The sequence below is a fragment of the Anolis sagrei genome, chromosome X (assembly GCF_037176765.1).
Source record: "Anolis sagrei isolate rAnoSag1 chromosome X, rAnoSag1.mat, whole genome shotgun sequence".
Lineage (NCBI taxonomy): Eukaryota > Metazoa > Chordata > Lepidosauria > Squamata > Dactyloidae > Anolis > Anolis sagrei.
In genome coordinates, this window is record NC_090034.1 from 21,362,464 (window position 1) to 21,380,616 (window position 18,153).

General features: G+C 45.2%; 1 protein-coding gene across 1 annotated transcript in view; it reads right to left on the reverse strand.

Moving 5' to 3' along the window:
• Positions 1-18,153, reverse strand: part of CASKIN1 (CASK interacting protein 1) — a 97,793-nt gene that overhangs the window by 12,441 nt on the left and 67,199 nt on the right. The window contains exons 5-16 of the mRNA XM_060786494.2: positions 17,987-18,082; positions 17,668-17,798; positions 16,099-16,207; positions 15,435-15,543; positions 14,849-14,943; positions 12,093-12,210; positions 8,635-8,739; positions 8,163-8,284; positions 6,158-6,257; positions 3,766-3,863; positions 3,349-3,459; positions 2,598-2,699 (exon numbers count right to left, since the gene is read on the reverse strand). Coding sequence (XP_060642477.2) covers positions 2,598-2,699; positions 3,349-3,459; positions 3,766-3,863; positions 6,158-6,257; positions 8,163-8,284; positions 8,635-8,739; positions 12,093-12,210; positions 14,849-14,943; positions 15,435-15,543; positions 16,099-16,207; positions 17,668-17,798; positions 17,987-18,082 — 1,296 coding nt within the window. The remainder of the gene's footprint in view (positions 1-2,597; positions 2,700-3,348; positions 3,460-3,765; positions 3,864-6,157; positions 6,258-8,162; positions 8,285-8,634; positions 8,740-12,092; positions 12,211-14,848; positions 14,944-15,434; positions 15,544-16,098; positions 16,208-17,667; positions 17,799-17,986; positions 18,083-18,153) is intronic.

Consider the following 18,153-nt stretch of genomic DNA (forward strand, 5'->3'; position numbering starts at 1 on the left):
GCTTAACACAAAAGCATCAGCATAACAGTTTAAAATAGACAAACAATATACAAACATTTTGCATAAAATATATGCAAACATTAAAACAGGATTAAATATAAACACTATTTTAAAATTCCCAGTTAAAAAAACCATTAAAACAAATTCAAAGTTAAAAACTACAGCACCCCCTGAACTGATCTTAAAAACCATCATCTTGCCTGCCTGAATAAAAAGGTTTTAGCCTGCCGCCAGGCTTGAGATAGAGATGGGACCGAGAGAAGAAAGGGTCTCTCCTGAAGGGGATCTCAGGCCCCAGAATGCAGGCTCATACAAGGGGATGCGGTTGGCCAAACAGCCTGGGCCTGAACTGTCTAGGGCTTTAAAGGTAATCACCAGCCCTTTGAATTGTGCCCAGAAACGGATTGGCAGCCAGTGGAGCTGCTCTCTGCTCCCTGCAGCCGGCTCTAGTAAGCAACCTGGCTGCAGCTCTTTGGACCAGACTTTGAAGTTTCCAAGTATCCTTCAGAGGCAGCCCCATGGACAGCATGTTATAGTCAGTCATCCAGACGGGACGTAACTAAGGCATGGACCACCGTGGCCAGTTCTGCCTTCTCAAGGAATGGGCACAGTTGACACACAAGTTTTAATTGTGCAAAGGTCGACACCTGGGTCTTCAGGTTCAATGCCGAGTCCAAACTGTGACCTGTGCCTTTAGGGGGAATGTGACCCCATCCAGCACAGGCTGGATCCCTATTCCTTGGTATGCCTTCCGACTGACCAGGAGTACCTCGATCTTGTTTGGATTAAGTTTCAATGTGTTTGCCCTCATCCAGTCCATTACTGATGACAGGCACTGGTTTAGGGTCAAGACAGCTTCCTTGGCATTAAGTGGAAAGAAGTAGTAGAATTGGGTATCATCTGCATACATGTGTCACCACGCTGCAAAACTCCAGGTGACCTCTCCCAGCGGTTTCATGTGTATGCTAAACAGCATGGGGGACAAAATAGAACCCCACAGGTCAATGGCCATGAGTTCGAACAGGAATCTCCCAGCATCACCTTCAGGATACGGCCCTCCAGGAAGGACTGGAACCACTGTAAGACAGTGCCCCCAAGTCCCATCCCAGTGAGTTGGCCCAGAAAGATACTGTGGTCAATGGTATCAAAAGCCTCTGAGAGGTCCAGAAGAACCAACAGGAACATGCTCCCCTCTCTACGTAGGACATCTACCAAAACTGTCTCTGTTCCATAATCAGGCCTGAAACCAGACTGAAATGAATCTAGATAATCTGTTTCATCCAGAAATCCCTGGAATTGGGAGGTTTTCTTATGGTTGTTCACTGCATGATCCAAACTTCTTTCAGACCTGATTTCTAGCATTTCCTCTCCAGCATCCATTCCAGACTTCCAAAGGATTTTATTACTTTTCGGCTCCCAAATGCAGCCTAAGGGAAGTTGAGGCCATTTCCGCCACAATGTTAGGCCCAAGAGAGGCATTTTTCAATAACAATCATTGAGCAGGCCCTAAGTGACATTTGGAGGGGATCTTTTTTTAATTTGAAAAATGTTTTCTTGGCCCTTGGGGTTCACAAAAAATGGTCCCATAGGCTGCTCTTTATTCTGAGCTACACTATACAGCTATAGCAATTTCACACCAGTTTAATAGCCGTGGTTAAATTCTGCAAAATCCTGGGATATATAGAAGGGCAAGAGGTACTTAAGGTTCTGCGCCAGAGAGCTGTAGTTCACCTCCTTGAACTCTGTGGCTGCTCTTTTCTTTTCATAATATAATTTCTCCCAATGGCTTGATCCTCCCCTTTTATGAGAAAATAATAATGAATTACTATTATTATTATTATTATTATTATTATTATTATTATTATTATTATGTCTCCTCCTATGGCTTGATCCCATTTAATGAAAAAATAATAATGACTTCTTCTTCTTCTTCTTCTTCTTCTTCTTCTTCTTATTATTATTATTATTATTATTATTAGCCAGTCTCTCCCTATGGCTTGATCCTCTTCTTTAATGAGAAAATAATGATTAAAATATTATTATTATTATTATTATTATTATTAATTTATCACCTGTCTCTCCATATGGCTTGATCCTCCTCTTTTAGGAGAAAACAATAAATTATTATTATAAATTATTATTATTATTATTATTATTACTGCTACAACTATTGTGGTTATTTACTGCCTGTCTCTCCCTATGGCTTGATCCTCCTCTTTTAGGAGAAAAGAGAAGAAGGACAGAGGACAGAAGGAACTAGTAATTAAAGCGCCCCCTCCGCACTTCCCTGCCCCAGTATGCCAGGCTGCACTCATTGGGAAGCAATAAAAGGAAGGCTTTAATTAACATTGCAGAGACCTTGCTGAGTGGGAGCGACGTCTGGGTAAAGTGAATAGAGCGATCCTAGCAATTAGAGGAGGGCCGAACTCTCTAGTAAGGGCTTTGGCAAACCTGCTAATTCTGCCTCCAAGGGGGTCCGAAGCACACAATACGGAATCTCAGCTGCTTTTAGAGAACCAAAAGAAAAATAACTGCGTGTTGTTAAGGAAGGCGGCAATCCTTTCAAAAGGAAGTACGATTCAACAAAAATCCCGTACCGGTTTGTACTCCGGGAGCCATTCGGAAATATTGAGGCTGTTGATCTCAGAGGCGATCTTCTTCCGATGCCCAGGTTTGGTGACCCCGATGGCCGTCAGGTCCTGTAGCAAATGCAAAAATTATTTCATTTGGTTTATATCCTGCCTTCTTCCCATACAGCTAAAGCTACAAAAGGAATAGTCGTCGGTACTGAAAGTCCCCAAGGGAATGTTTGGTTCTATTCCAACTCCAGATCATATTATTATTATTATGTTTATGTTTATTTATACTCTGCTTTTTCTCTCCACAAGGAGACTCAAAGCGGCTTACATAAAAAGCATTTTATGGAGCTGCTGGGAGATACAGTCCAACGGCATCCGAAGGGATGTTGTATATGACTTCCGGTCTCCCAGCTGAAGCAGACAAATGCCGGACGAGACCCGCTTTTACAAAACTGGGATCTTGAAATACATGCAATACAATACTATGGACTAATTTAGGCCCAGCAAAAAAAGGAACATTCCCAATTTCTACATATAACACGGATGGGGCAAAAATGCACTGCAGATCTCTAAAAGCTAGCTCCTGTGATTGTGGTCTTTATATTGTTTCTTCTGCATTGCACAGGGAGGAGGCACCTGCAGAGCACAAGCTTCTTTCCCCATAGATTGCACTGCGGTGAGACTTAGTTTGGGGGTTGCATAACACTAGGATGGTGCTGAGACAATGCATGTTCCCATAGCCTCCCTCCATTCTTCAGGTGGCTCTCACCTCGGGGGTCATCCTGCTGATGGTGGGGATGTCGTACCCGGCGTTAATGAAGTGGGGGGCGTAAAGCTGCAGCTGGAACTTGCAAAGCCACTGGTAGACTGCCTCTGAACTCTGCAAAGAGAAAGAGGAAACAGCCCCATTATCCCCTGTTGATTTAGGGCAGGTATGGGCCAACTTGGGCCCTCCAGGTGTTTTGGACTTCAACTCCCACAATTCCTAACCGCCATAGGCAATTAGGAATTGTGGGAGTTGAAGTCCAAAACACCTGGAGGGCCCAAGTTGGCCCATACCTGACTTAGGGACACCCCATGTGTTTTGCAGGGTTTTCTTTGCCAAGGGACTACAGCTCGCTGCACAGATCACAATGGAGCATCCTTGTTGCTTTGCAATCTGTCCCAATCTGTGGGAGGGACTCACCTTCCCCTCTGACATGGGCTCCACCTTCTTCGGCTGCTGTTCGCCATAAGGCTGGTTCTGGAAAGAAGAGCCCCCCAGGCTCGGGGTCCGGGAAGTACCTGCCGCAAAACAGGCAAAGGAACACAATGAACCACAATGCCGGCCATTGTTGCAGAACACAAGCAACTCGGAACAGCAAACTAAGGACTAGAGATCAGCAGCACGGCCAGGCTCCCAAAGAAGGGTTGTTTCAAAGGCTGAGCCAAGGAGGTGCTGCAAAGCATTTTAGGTAGGTCAACAGGCTTGTCATGGTTTTCGCTGTTTGTTTTCATAGTTTCAATGTTTAATACCATTTTAACGTTTGCACTGGATTTTTAAAAGGTTTTAAAATTATATACTAGATTGGGTCTCATTTTAGAGGGATAAAGCAGGATAGAAATAGAAGAGGAGGAGGAGGAAGGGGAAGAAGAAGGAGAAGAGGAAGAAGAGCAAGAAGAAGAAGCAGAGCAGGAAGAGGAAAAGAAGAGGAGGAAGAGAGAAAAGAGGAGGAGGAGGAGGAGGAGGAGGAGGAGGAGAAAGAAGAAGAAGCCAATTAAGACAAAAGGGGAGGAGGAAGAGGAAAAGAAGAGGAGGAAGAGGGAAAAGAAGAGGAGGAGGAAGAGGACGAAGAAGAAGAGAAGGAAGAAGAGGAGGAGGAGGAGGAAAAAGAAGAGGAAGAGGGAAAGGAGACTAGGAGAAAGAGGAAAAAGATGAGGAAGAAGAAAAGGATGGAGAGGAAGAAGAAACAACAATAATGGCAATAATAGCAACAGAATTCCAAATTCTGTAACACGCTAACACAGACCAGGGTTTCCTAGGTTGCAGTCATAACCACTAAAGGGGTGTTGAATGGGTTTATTTATATACTGCAGATACACTCAGATGCTTTCCAAGTGCTTGAGCCTAAGAGTATGAAAACAACGGAGACTAGGTTTCACTACAGATCCCACCCAAGACCAAGGGTACAGTGAAAGGATCATGCCCACAAGGACTATGGCTACTTGGGTCATTCGCAAAATGTGAAACCTTGTATTTCTCTATAAACTCTGTTCCTTGGATTACAATCATGAGTCCTTTGACAAACTCTAAATCCCAGAATCCTGCAAGTGGTGGCACAGATCCCCAAAAAAGCTGGAATCCTTGGCAGCATATAGCCTACTGAGATAGAAAAAACAGCCTTGAAGATGGGGGGCTTCCCAGTCAGTGGGGCAGTGAATTCCCTCCGGTTTTCAGCTGGAAATTGCAAGGAGTGACTCGAACTTGATCCAAATAGGGCTTCCTTTAAAACCTCGGTGCTGATATTTCACCACAAAATGACACGGAAGCCTCCTTAAAAGGAACACACAGAAAATTTTGCAAAGACAGTGGGGTCACCCAGCAGATGCTCTCAGCCAGACCTGGCCAAAGATGGCAACCAAGGTGACCTTGAAGGCATATTCCTCCAAATATTTTGGCAACTGACCCTTTCACTTGCAATCTGACCATCATGCAAGAAGCCCATCTGGATTGAGAAGGAGTTCGGAATTAGCCAGGCTTCCAAACATTGTTATGTCTATGAGTCTTCAAATGCAGAAGAGAAAAGGAGGTCTGTTTCTCTCTATTGACCCCAAGATACCCAAGCCTTTGATGTGCCAAATCCAGGAGAGCAAAGCTGAAGTCAGACTCACAGGCCATGGGCATCTTTGCTGGAAAAGACAGATCTGTATAGCTGCAAGCAAGAAGCCAAGCCTTCCATGTTCTCCTTCCGCCCCCAGTCCACAAAACAAGGATCTTCGCACTTCAAAGCGAGACATTTGCAAAAAAAAGAGAGGCTCTGAAGACGCAGGGAGATCACGACGGTGCCATCTGCCACCCAAATCCTCTCACCTCCATCCGGTACGTCTCAAGGCTTTCCATAGAAAAGGAAAGCAAAAAGGGGGTCCTCCAAGACCACAATGGACCCCCAAAGGGGGTCTTGGAAAGGTTACACTGCCCCAAATCCGGCTTCGAAAAGGAGGGATGGTTCAGTTTTGGGAAATAAGAATGCAACGGCCATAAACAGATCTGTGCCAGATGGTTCCTCGGAACGGTGAAGGGAGGAGAGCCAGACGGGTGCATGTTTTTTTTTTTGGAGTTTGGAAGGAGGGGGTCCCCTATTTCTACCATTCATCGCGATGCCAAAACATCCCCCCTCCCTTCCATCCCAGATCCCATTCCTTCTTCCCCGCCCGATGTTCCATACTAACCGAAGCAAGCGAAGGCATGACAGCAGCAAAAAGGAAGGGTCATTTTAAAGCCGGCCGGAAAGGTCAGGAGAAAGCAGTCAAGAAGCAAAGCTCCAGCAGGAAAGGCAAGAGCCCAGCACAATACGGAGCAGCGTCCGTCCACCACGCACCTGTGGGCCCTTCTGATGTCGACGATGCCGCTTTGGAAGGGCCGTCACCCAGGGAGGATTCTTGCACAGACGCCTTCTGGGAAAGGACTGTCGCCAAAAGCTGAGAAATGGAGGGGAGGGAAGAAACAGACGGCTGTCAGGGAAAGGGAAAAAGGCAGCGGAGGGAAGGACAGAGTGCTCCTCGGCAATTTTATCCCACTTCTCTGCTGTTTGTTCAACGGATGCAACTAGAAAAATGTTTGGCAGTCAAATACCTATCCAGAGGAGTCTCCTTCCTCCAGGGTTGGATGGCCTGTGGGGGTCCCTTCCAACTATATGAGTCGGATGATGATGATGATGATGATACTACTACTACCACTAATAATAATAATAATAATAATAATAATAATAATAATAATAGTAAGGATTTAAAGATCGAACTGCAAAGACTCTGGAACAAGCCAGTAAAAGTGGTCCCAGTAGTGTTCAGCACACTGGGCACAGTACCAAAATACCTTGGCTAGTACTTTAAAACAATTGGTGCTGCAAAATCACCATCTTTCAGCTGCAAAAGGCCATCCTACTCGTTTGCATGGATTATTTGCCGATACATCACACAGTCTTAGACACTTGGGAAGTGTCCAACATGTGATCCAATACAAAAAAAACTATCGTAGTGATCTCGTTTGCTGTGTACTTATCTTGGTGTCTATCAAATAACAACAACAGACAATTGATAATAATATAGTAATTCTATCTTCCTGCTTGACAGAAGGGGGTTGCCTTTTATGATTCAGAGGCTAGATGGCCATCTGTTGGGAGGGATCAGATGATGTCTTCCTATCTGGGAGAAGGAAGACTGGATGACCTTTGTGGATCTCTTCCAGTTATATGATGATGATGATGATGATGATGATGATGATGATGATAGATGATGATAGATGATAATGGATAATAATATAGTATTTCTAATTTCCTGTCTGGTAGAAAGGAACACATCCAATTCTAGGATTCTCTTATTCAGAGGCTGTATGGTCATCTGTCGGGAAAGGTTAGAGGGTGTCTTTTTCCTTAGCAGAAGGGGTTGGACTGGATGGCCTTTGGGGATCCCTGGGATTCTATGATTGTATGGTTCTATGAACACAGTCCAGATGGCCTTTGGGGTTCTCTTCAAGCTAGAGTGGAATATAAACTGCCAGGGAGTCCAGTGGCATTTCTATCCTCCTTTGAAAGATTTTAAGTAGAGGCTGCATGGCCATCTATCCAGAGTGTTTTTAAATGGTATCTTCCTTTATGGCACAATGGGATAGGACTAGCTGGCATATGGAGGACCCTGTTAGCTCTAATGGAATGTGGAGTGTATGGGAATGCAATAAAGTATCCATCCTTCTCTGGAGGTTTTGAAACAGATGGCCATCTGTCAGGAGGGCTTGGATGGTGTCTTCATGTCTGACAAAAGGGGGTTGGTCTGGATGGCCCTTAGGGGTCTCTTCCAACTCTAGGATTCTAAGGAGAGCCTGGTCAATCTTTAGATGGGAGATCCCAAGAGGAAATACAGGTAGTCCCCAAGTTACGAATAAGAGAGGTTCTGTAGGCTTGTTCTTAAGTTGAATCTGTTTGTAAGTTGGAACAGGTCCATTTTTTCAGTGTAATTCCATCCAAACATATATACTTTTAGCTTTGGACAGCATAAGGAAGGGTTAACACCCTTGTGGTGTTTGCTTTGCTCTCTGAGTCCTTGTTCCGATGATTTCACCTCACCTTCTGTCCATTTTGAGAATTGGATTTTGAAACATTTGGCTTGTTGCGGAAACAAGGATTGGTGCTAAAGCTTCAGTGGAGATGTCTTTTTCCCATGATAATAACTCTTCCAGGAGTGGATTTCCCTTCCGAGAGGCAGCTTTCTCTCACTTCCTGTGGTCTCAGCCCCATTCTTAACTATGAGTTGTATGTAAGTCAGAGGTTTGTAACTCAGGGACTGCCTGTATACAGATAGAACTGAGAAGGGAGGTGCTAGGCCACTCACCTTGACCCCTTCTGCACCAGGATGGAGAGCCGTGTGGCCACCGCTCCCGGTGCTTTGGCCGCTTCCTGTGCTCCGGCCACTAGCCACGCTTCCGGTGCTGCCCACACTGCTGCGGTCACCACCTGCCAAAAGGAAGCAAAGGGAGGGTCAGGAAGGTCCTTGATACCAAGGGCCCCATTCTGTTCCAGGGAATTCAACTCTTTAATCCAGGCATGGGCAAACTTTGGCCTTCCAGTTGTTTTGGACTTCAACGTCCACAACTCCTAACATTGGCAACCTCCCATGTCTTTGGTGGTTTCTCTCATTTTGAGATTGAATTAAAAATCTCTTGGAACTGGTGGCAAGCTCAGTTCCCCCTTGAATGGCTTGCAGCACCATGCCAACAACCCATCCAACCCATCCCCACTTTTTATTTCTGCAATTGCCTCCAGGAGCTGCCAAAAGGGCCAAAAGTGTGTGACTCATGTCTTACCTGCGTAGGGCTTGCGGAGCACCCAGATCTCCTCGGCAGGCGCCGGCGTAGAGGCGGGTCCCCCCGGTGACAGGTGGGAAGGGCTGGCATCGGACCCTCGGGAGCCTTCAGGGGCAAAAGGGCCGCCGTTGTCACCCCAGCGAAGGGAGAAGAGACAGGCCCAGTGAAGGGAGGAAGGAGACAATGTGCTGCTCTGCACAACCTCCCCTCCCAGCAGCCAGCCAACTATTTATCCATCCCCCAAGAAGGCAGCTCAATGCTATGGAATCCTGGGAGGTGTCGTTTTGGCAGAGAAGGCTAAAGACTTCGTGAAACTACAACTCTCAGGATTTCATAGTATTGAGCCACAGCAAGTTTGGGAGATGAGAAATTCAGTTTTAGGCAGTGAAAGCGAAAGTCCTTTTGGAACTAAATGAAATGGCAGATTAAGAGATATGAGACCTAAACTTGGGAGATGTAGTTTGGTGGGGCGTTCCCATTCTTGGGCAGAGAAGGCCAAAGTCCTTGTGGAACTATAATTCCCAGGGTTTCCTAGAATTGAGCCACAACAAATCTGGAAGATGTATTTTGGTGAGACATTCACAGTTTTAGGCAGAGAAAACTAAAGACCTTGTGGAACTACAACTCCCAGAGTTTTACAGCATTGAGAAATGGCAGATCAAGGGATATGAGACCTAAACTTGGGAGATGTAGTTTGGTGTGGCGTTTCCACTCTTGGGCAGAGAAGGCCAAAGACCTTGTGGAACTACTACTCCTAAGGTTTGATTTCATTGAGCCACAGCTGATGGGAGTTATAGTTTGGGAAGACATTCACAGTTTTAGGCAGGGAAAGCTAAAATCTTTGTGGAACTGCAACTCCCAGGAAACTGCAACTACTTGTGGAACTACAACTCCCAGGATTCCCTAGCATTGAGCCATGGCAGTGGAAGGGGTAGCAGACCTAAGCCTGTGAGATATCATTTGGCAATCTTAGGCAGAGAAAGCAAAAGACCTTGTGAAACCACAACTCCCAGGGGTTCATTGCATTGAGCCACGACAATCATAGGCTGGATCTATACTATAGAATGAATGCAGTTCAGCACCACTCAAAGTGCCATGACTCAATGTTATGAAGTCCTGGGATTTGTAGTTTGCACCAGCATGCTTTGGAAGAGGAAGCTAAAGAGGACGCCATTGCAATTAAAGGCTGCATTTATAGATGAATGCAATTCAACACCATGATAAGTACAGAATCCTGGGAGTTGTAGTTTGCACTTTTGGGCAGAGAAGGCCTTGCAAAACTACAACTTTCAGTCCCCCCAAAAATATCTCTAAAGGATGGGGGAAAAGGGTAGTAGTGGCGGGGGAATGGGATGGAAACTCAAAAGTGCAATGAAACAAATAAAGGTAAACAAAAGGTAAATGGAGGCAAGCCATGGAGGGACTACCTGGGTTGACGGCGGGCCCTTCGAGGGCGCCGTGGGGGAGCCGGCGGTAGCCGAAGGAACTGAAAGGAGGCGGATGATGGGGATTTGATGGCGGAGGAGAAGGAGGCGAAGGAGGCAGGGGATGATGGGAGGCGGAGTAGGAACAGGAGGAGATGATGGTGGAGATGAAGGAGGAGGGCCGGCCGTTGGGCAGGGAGGCCGGGAGGAGGAGGAGGGAGGTGGCCTGCCACGAACCTGGGGCAAAAGGGAGAGACAACACAACAAGACAAGAGGCAGCAACAGGTGAAATGAGTCCCAAAGGGAGTGTTCTGGGTGCAAATATGTTCTACAAGTGCAGAATGCAATGCTCCACCGCTATTGCTCTGCTCACTGAGTCGTAGAGACGGAAGGGCCCCCCAAAATCCATCCTGCCCAACTCCCTTGTCATAAAGGAAGGTGTCATCCAATCCCTCCCATTATTGGGATAATGGCCTGAATTGTGGGAACTTGAATTGTTGTACTTTTGTGATGATTGTTTTGTGTGGCAGGCATCTAAGTGTGCCTTGCAGTTGTAAGCCGCCCTGGGTCCCCTTCGGGGTGAGAAGGGCGGGGTACAAGAACCCCAAATAAATAAATAAATAAATAAATAGTCTAGCCTCTCCTTAAAAGAGGAGAAGGAGAAACCACTGGACTGCCAAATACTGTAGAAGCATATGCCAAATAAAGTTGGAAGGGGCCTCCAAACGCCATCCAGCCCAACCCTTTGCCATAAAGGAAGACACCATCCAATCACTCCTGACAGATGGTCATCCTGCCTCCACGAGACTGCCAAACAGACGCATATGCTTCTATTGGAGGGGACCCCAAAGGCCATCCAACCCAATCCCTTGTTGTAAAGGAAGACACCATCCACTGGACTCTGAAATAGAAGCATATACCATATAGAATTGGAAGGGGTCCCCAAAGGTCACCCAGCCCAACTCCCTTGTCATATAGGAAGACACCATCCAATCCCTCCTGACAGATGGCCACCCTGCCTTGAGAGAAGGAGATTCTACAGAACTCAAAATAGAAGCATATACCAGATAGATTTGGAAGGACCCCAAAGGCCATCCAACCCAACCCCTTGTCATAAAGGAAGGCAATGTCCACTGGACTCTGAAATAGAAGCATATGCACACAAAGGCCATCCAGCCAAACCCCTTGCCATAAAGGAAGATGTCATGAAATTCCTCCAGACAGATGGCCACCCTGCCCCCAGAGAAGGAGATTCTACTGGACTCCCAAATAGAAGCATATGCCAAAGAGAGTTGGAAAGGACCCCAAATGCCATCCAGCCCAATTCCTTGTCATAAAAGAAGGCATCATCCAGTCCCTCCTGACAAATGGCCACCCAGCTTTCAGAGAAAGAGGCTCCACTGGACTTCCAATATAGTTAGAAGGGAACCCCAAAGGCCATCCAGCCTGACCCTTTTCTGCCAGGGAGTAAGGCACAATGAAAGCCCTCTCGACAGATGGCCACTCAGCCTCTCCTTAAATGCCTCTAGAGAAGGAGATTATATTAAGCATATTCCACTACTGAACAGCTCTTAGTATCTGGAACTTCTTCTGAATGTTCTCTTTCCCTGAAAGCCTCTTAGATACAAGCCATCATTGTATCTCAGGCTCAAGAATGCCATCCTTTCCAATATTTTAAACATGGCTCTCAAATCCCATCGTTGCCTTCTTTGCGTATGTTAAACATATGCAGATCTTTAAAGTCACCCTTCAAAAGGATTATTCATGGCTTCCAGTTGGTGGCCCTTCTCCAGAGCCCTTCCATGACACTATGTTCCTATTGATGCAGCCTAGAACCGGAGCCTAGAATTGCATTGGCTTTTTCAGCTGCTGCATCACACTCCTGGCTCATGTTTGGCTTGTGGTCCACTAAAATCCCAAATTCCTTTCACCTAATCTTTGGGTCTGAAGAGAGGTGTATCCTGGGGGAAAGTGGATCAATATGGGAAGCCTGAATGCTGACTAAAATCAATAAAATGGGGGGAGAAGACTTGCCAGTGCGTTTGCTGATGGCTTCCACTAGACTGGAGGGGAAGTAGCCCACACGGTCATTCCCAGTCCGGTTGTCATGGATACAGCCTTTCCACCGGCCGTCAGCATGCTGCTCCAACACCTGAAGACATTCATATCATCAGCCATATTTCATTTCCAACTATGGAAAAGGCAGGATGACATATAATAGACAAGACAGGATTGGTGCCCACTGGGCACCACGGCCTATTGTGCACCAAAGTGTGCATTCATACATTAAAAGAGTGTCAATGCACATTCACAGGATCCAATGCACATGAGGATATGCTTGCCAGGGCTTTGGGAACCACTGCCAATCAAGACTGAGCATTGATGTCATTGGCACATTGAGGAGTGTCACAGCACATCAACATACTCCAAGGCACATCAGGAGACACTTTCTAGTGTTTTGCAATCCAAAATCAATGCCAAGGAAGGCTAATGCCCATTGTGAGTATTGGTGCACAGCCATAGAGTTTAATGCATTCATTGAGGAGTGCTGATGTACATCCATACAGTTTAATGCATATTGGGAAACACTTGCAGGACTTTGCAATTGGAGATCAGTGCCAATTAAGACTGATGCCCATTGGACATCACTGGGTATTGGCCAACTCTGGAGTGCATTGGTAAATTAGAGAGTATCAATGCACATTCATGGTGTCCAATGTGCATGAGTATATGCTTGCCAGGGATAATAATAATAATAATAATAATAATAATAATAATAATAATAATAATAAATAGGACAACCTACTGCGACTTTTCAATTGGAGACCAATGCCAATCAGGCCTGGGTATTGGCCAACTCTGGAACGCATTGGTACATTCAAGATTATCAATGCAGCTTCATGATGTCCAATGTGCATGAGGATATGCTTTCCAGGAATAATAATAATAATAATAATAATAATAATAATAATAATAAGAAGAAGAAGAAGAAGAAGAAGAAGACAACTTGCTAGGGCTTTCCAATTGGAGACCAATGCCAATCAGAACTGATGCCCATTGGACATCACTGGGTATTGGCCAACCCTGGAGCGCATTGGTACATTCAAGAGTATCAATGCAGATTCATGGTATCCAATGTGCATGAGGCTATGCTTTCCAGGAATAATGATGATCATGATGATGATGATGATCATGATGATGATGGGACACCTTGCTGGGGCTTTCCAATTGGAGACCAATGCCAATCAGGACTGATGCCCATTGGACATCACTGGGTATTGGCCAACCCTGGAGCGCATTGATACATTGAAGAGTATCAATGGACATTCATGGTGTCCAATGTGCATGGGGATATGCTTGCCAGGAATATTGGCCAGGAATATGTCATGCACATTGGACGCCATGAATGTGCAAGAGTAACAATGCACATTCATGGTGTCCAATGTGCATGGGGATATGCTTGCTGGGACTTTGCAATTGGAGACCAATGCCAATCATGACTGATGCTCGTTGGACATCATCATCATCATCATCATCATCATCATCATTTAATAACTTATTAATTGCCCTCCATCCGAGAATGCTCCAGGCGATTTACAGCTAAATTACAAAAGATAAAATACATACATACAAAAATTAAAAATCAACAGAGATCGAATGCTCTAGTAAAAAGCCAGGTCTTAAGTGCGAGAGTAAAAGGCCCTCAGTCACACATGGCTCTCATGTAGGGTGGCAAGGAATTCCACAAGGCAGGGCCAGAAATAGAAAAAGCCCTGCGTCTGGTCCTTTCCAAGTGCACTTCTCTAAGACCCGGTATATGGAGTAAGTCACGTTGGGCTGGTCGTTGCGACCTCTGATGATGGGAAAAGGAGAGGCGGTCCCTAAGGTACGATGGACCCTGGCCGTAAAGAGTTTTAAAGCTCAGAACTAGCATCTTATACAGGCCACGGTACTCAGTTGGAAGCCAATGTAAATGTTGCAGCACTGGTGTTATATGGCATTTCATGGGCGTTCTTGTGAGTAACCTGGCTACATCACTGGGTATTGGCCAAACCTGGAGTGCATTGGTACATTAAAAAGTGCCAATGCACATCTATGGTATCTAATGTGCATTAGGATATGTTTGCCAGGACTAATAACAAGAACAACAATAACAATAACAATCCAATAATAATAATAATAATAATAATAATAATTGTGATATGAAATCCATCATATACCATATATCTAGTTTTCTGTGACATACTTTGTTTTTGTGTCAGTAAAATAATAATCTATACATAATAACCCAATAATAATAACAATAATTATGTAACAGTAATATTAATCTATTAATTATAATCCAGTAATAATATACAATTTATTTAATACCCACCTCTTCTGAGGTGGGATACAACAAATTCAAAAACAAATGAACATAAGATAAAAACACAAATATATATTTTAAAAACTTACACCAAACACAGATACAGGATGAACATATAATGGCAATAGAATATAATTCAAAACTCATGATAGCAAGTCGACTGGTCGGCTTTCTGCCGAATGAGATGTGTCTTCCAACAAAAAAGGAGACATAGCAAAATTTGATCTGAGAATTGCTGCTTTTAAGGCAGAGCCATGATATTGCTAAGGACGCATGGAGTTACGCAGTGGAAAGCATTGCAGCCATTCATTTCCACATGGTTTTTCCAACCCATGCTCTTTTTTGGGGGTAGTTTCCTGCCTGTCCTTGGTTTGATGCCCAAAGCTACCTACCTGGGATGGGAATAGCACTGGGGCAGACTCACCGTAATGATGTCCCCAGCTTTCACATTGAGGCTGGTCAAATCATAGTTGTTACAGTAATCCTTGACAGCCCGGACCTGCAGAGCGGCAGAGGCATCTGGGCGGAAAGAGCAGAAAGTGGCAACCATTGGACCTGGGATTCATGGTTTCCTATCACCCTAAATGCCCCATAGATACCAAATCCCAACTGCTCTTGGAAGCTAAGCAGGCCTGACCTGGTTATGATTTGGATGGGAAACTGTCAACAATGGTTACAACAGCCATGTTTTTATGACAGAACCAATTAGGAAATGACATTTACAACCCAGGAACAAAAATTGTGGAACATAGTGAATGAGTCAGAGATAGAGCAATGTAGCTTATACAACACTAGATGGAGACAGAGCTCCATAGAAGCATTATAAGCCATTCTTCTGGTCAACATCCCTGTCTTTCTCTTTCCGTCATTGAAACAGGCTTCCCATTACTATGTCCCAGTGTCCCATTGGTCAAAGCTGGGCAGTCTGCATTCCTCCCCAGATGTGGGGAAACTGCACCTCCCATCGCTCCTCAAGGTATACTGTGGATGATGGGAGTTGCAATCCTCACCTCGCAGCATCTGCTTGATCTCCTTGCTGGCTTGGGTGGCCGTAAACTGGTTGACGATGTCCAGCGCTGTCTGGCTGTAAGTGTTCCGGATGTGAGCATTGATTCCGCTCTGCAAAAAAAGAGAGAAAATTGAGCCAGAAAAGAGGAAATTATGACCCATAACTTAGAAGAGACTGCCAAAGAGCATCTAGTCCAACCTCCTTTCTGCGTTTATGCACAATCAAAACACTCTCGGCGGATGGCCATCCAGGCTCTGTTTTCAAAGCCTCCAAAGAAGGCTTTGGGGTTAGATCAGACATGGGCAAACTTGGGTCCTCTGGGTGTTTTGGACTTCAACTCCCACCATTCCTAACAGCTTCAGGACCTTTCCTTTTCCCCCTCAGCCGCTTAAGCAGCTGAGGGGGAAAAGGAAGGGGCCTGAAGCTGTTAGGAATGGTGGGAGTTGAAGTCCAAAACACCCGGAGGGCTCAAGTTTCCCCATGCCTGTTGTAGAAGGAAAAGTTTGTGTTATCCAATGAAACATATCCAACTGATTATCAGATGGCTAGACGGTATCCAGATTAGGAATGACGCCAAAACCTTACTGGTGGTGAATGGTGAAACTGGGAATGAGGGTGATGTTGGGATGGTATCTCCAGATCCGTGAGGTCGATGGGGCACTTACATCCAGGAGGAGCCGCACCACCTCCGTCTTGCCGCAAAGGGCAGCTTCGTGCAAAGCAGTGCCGGCCTTGGTTTGCCGGTTGATGTCAATCCCGGCTTGGAGGAGGAGGCTGGTGGCAAAGGGAACACAAGGCAAGGATTAGGCCTACTACTGTGCAGTATTCCCTTCTCCCCAAGGAGGAATAATAATAACAACAACAACTACTACTACTCCTTAACAAATAACAGTAGCAAATAATGATTGTTGTTTATATTGTGAGCCCAGGACAGCAGAATTAGTACGGCTCCATCAAGGAAAGCAGCAAAGCTATGAAGGATTCCCTTTTCCCCAAGGAAGAGTTATTAACATCATTATCATTATTATTATTTTATTCTGCATCTTACAATCAACGGCATCTTACAATTGAAGAAATACACTCAATCTTTCCAAGCCAGAATGGTCACTTGCCCAGTGACTATGACACCCAAGCAAAGCCAAGTCCCAAAGAATCCCCTTGGATGTGTTTGGAGATTTCTGGATTGAGAGTCCATTTCTTCCATGATAAGAGGCCATCAATTGTAAAACGCCTCCGAATTTCAGGAGTACCAATGAGCAACAAAAATACATCAGATATACACATGCAATTCCAAGATGCACCCCATTTTCAGAGATGTTTATATGGGGGGGGTGCACCTCAGAGAGAGATGGATGGATTTATGTATACATAGATGATAGAAAGGAAGGAAGGAAGGAAGGAAGGAAGGGAAGAAGGAAAGACAGATGTATTCATGGATGGATGGATAGATTTATAGATGGACAGACAGACAAATTCATGGAAGGATTCATGGATGGATGGATGGATGATTTGATATTTATGTTTAACTGCTGTTGTAAACCCCCTTGAGTCTTTGAAGAAAGGCGATATAGAAATTTTCCAAATAAATAAATAAATAATGGATGGATGGATGGACAGATTCATGAATGGATGGATAAATGGATAGCTTACTGGATGGGCGGACTGACGGATAAATAGATAGACAGACAGATTAATGGAGGGAGGGAGGGAGGGAGGGAGAGAGAGAGAGAGATAGATAGGTTTATGGATGGATGGAGGGATGGTCAGACAGACAGATTCATGGTTGGAGAGATAGAAAGAGAAAGACAGACAGACTCATGAACAGATTTATAGATGGATGGATGGATGATAGATAGATAGATAGATAGATAGATAGATAGATAGATAGATTTGTGGACAGATATATGGATGGTTGACTGGATGATGCATGGGTTTATGGATAGATAGATAGATAGATAGATAGATAGATAGATAGATAGATAGATACTGTAGTTCTTCCATTATAAGACTCCACCAACTGTAAGGCGCATCCTCATTTCAGGACCAAGAACAACAATAAAAACACATCTGCAATTCATACCGCATTCTTACATGTTGAGGGAGGAAAGTGTGTCTTAGACTGAAAGAAATGTAGGATAGAATTTACAAAGCCTGGGCCCCTCCCTGCCCCACATGCGGCACATAGGGCCTTTGCCCACTCTGCTCCTTCCTCCGCCAGAGGTGAAGGGACGCACCGGATGATGTCGATGTGTCCATTCTTAGCTGCCAAATGCAAGGGGCTGGTGCCGTTGGGATCGGTGATGTCCCCGGGTTTGGGTTCGAGGAGGGCTGCGCACATGTTGCTGTTGAGGAGCAGCTGCACCACCTGCAAGAGATGGAGGAACAGAAATTACCTCCCACCACCCATTATAATCCAGGTTGGTTCTCATTGAGGACTAGTGCAGTTTTTCAAGTCGCTTCTGACATGAAAAAAAATATAATCCAAGGCAGGCTTTAATGAGGAGGCTATGTATGCCCTTGATCCATATGGCACCCCCATTTCCCTGGACTTACCCCGACGCGCCCAAATTCGCAGGCCAAGTCCAGCGGCGTCTTTCCAGAATTGTCCAAAATGCACGGATTGGACTGATGTTGGAGAAGCATCTCCGACTGTCCAACAGAGAAGAGGCAAATAGAGAAACAACAGGTTGTTAGCGGTAGACATGTATGGCACCCATGGT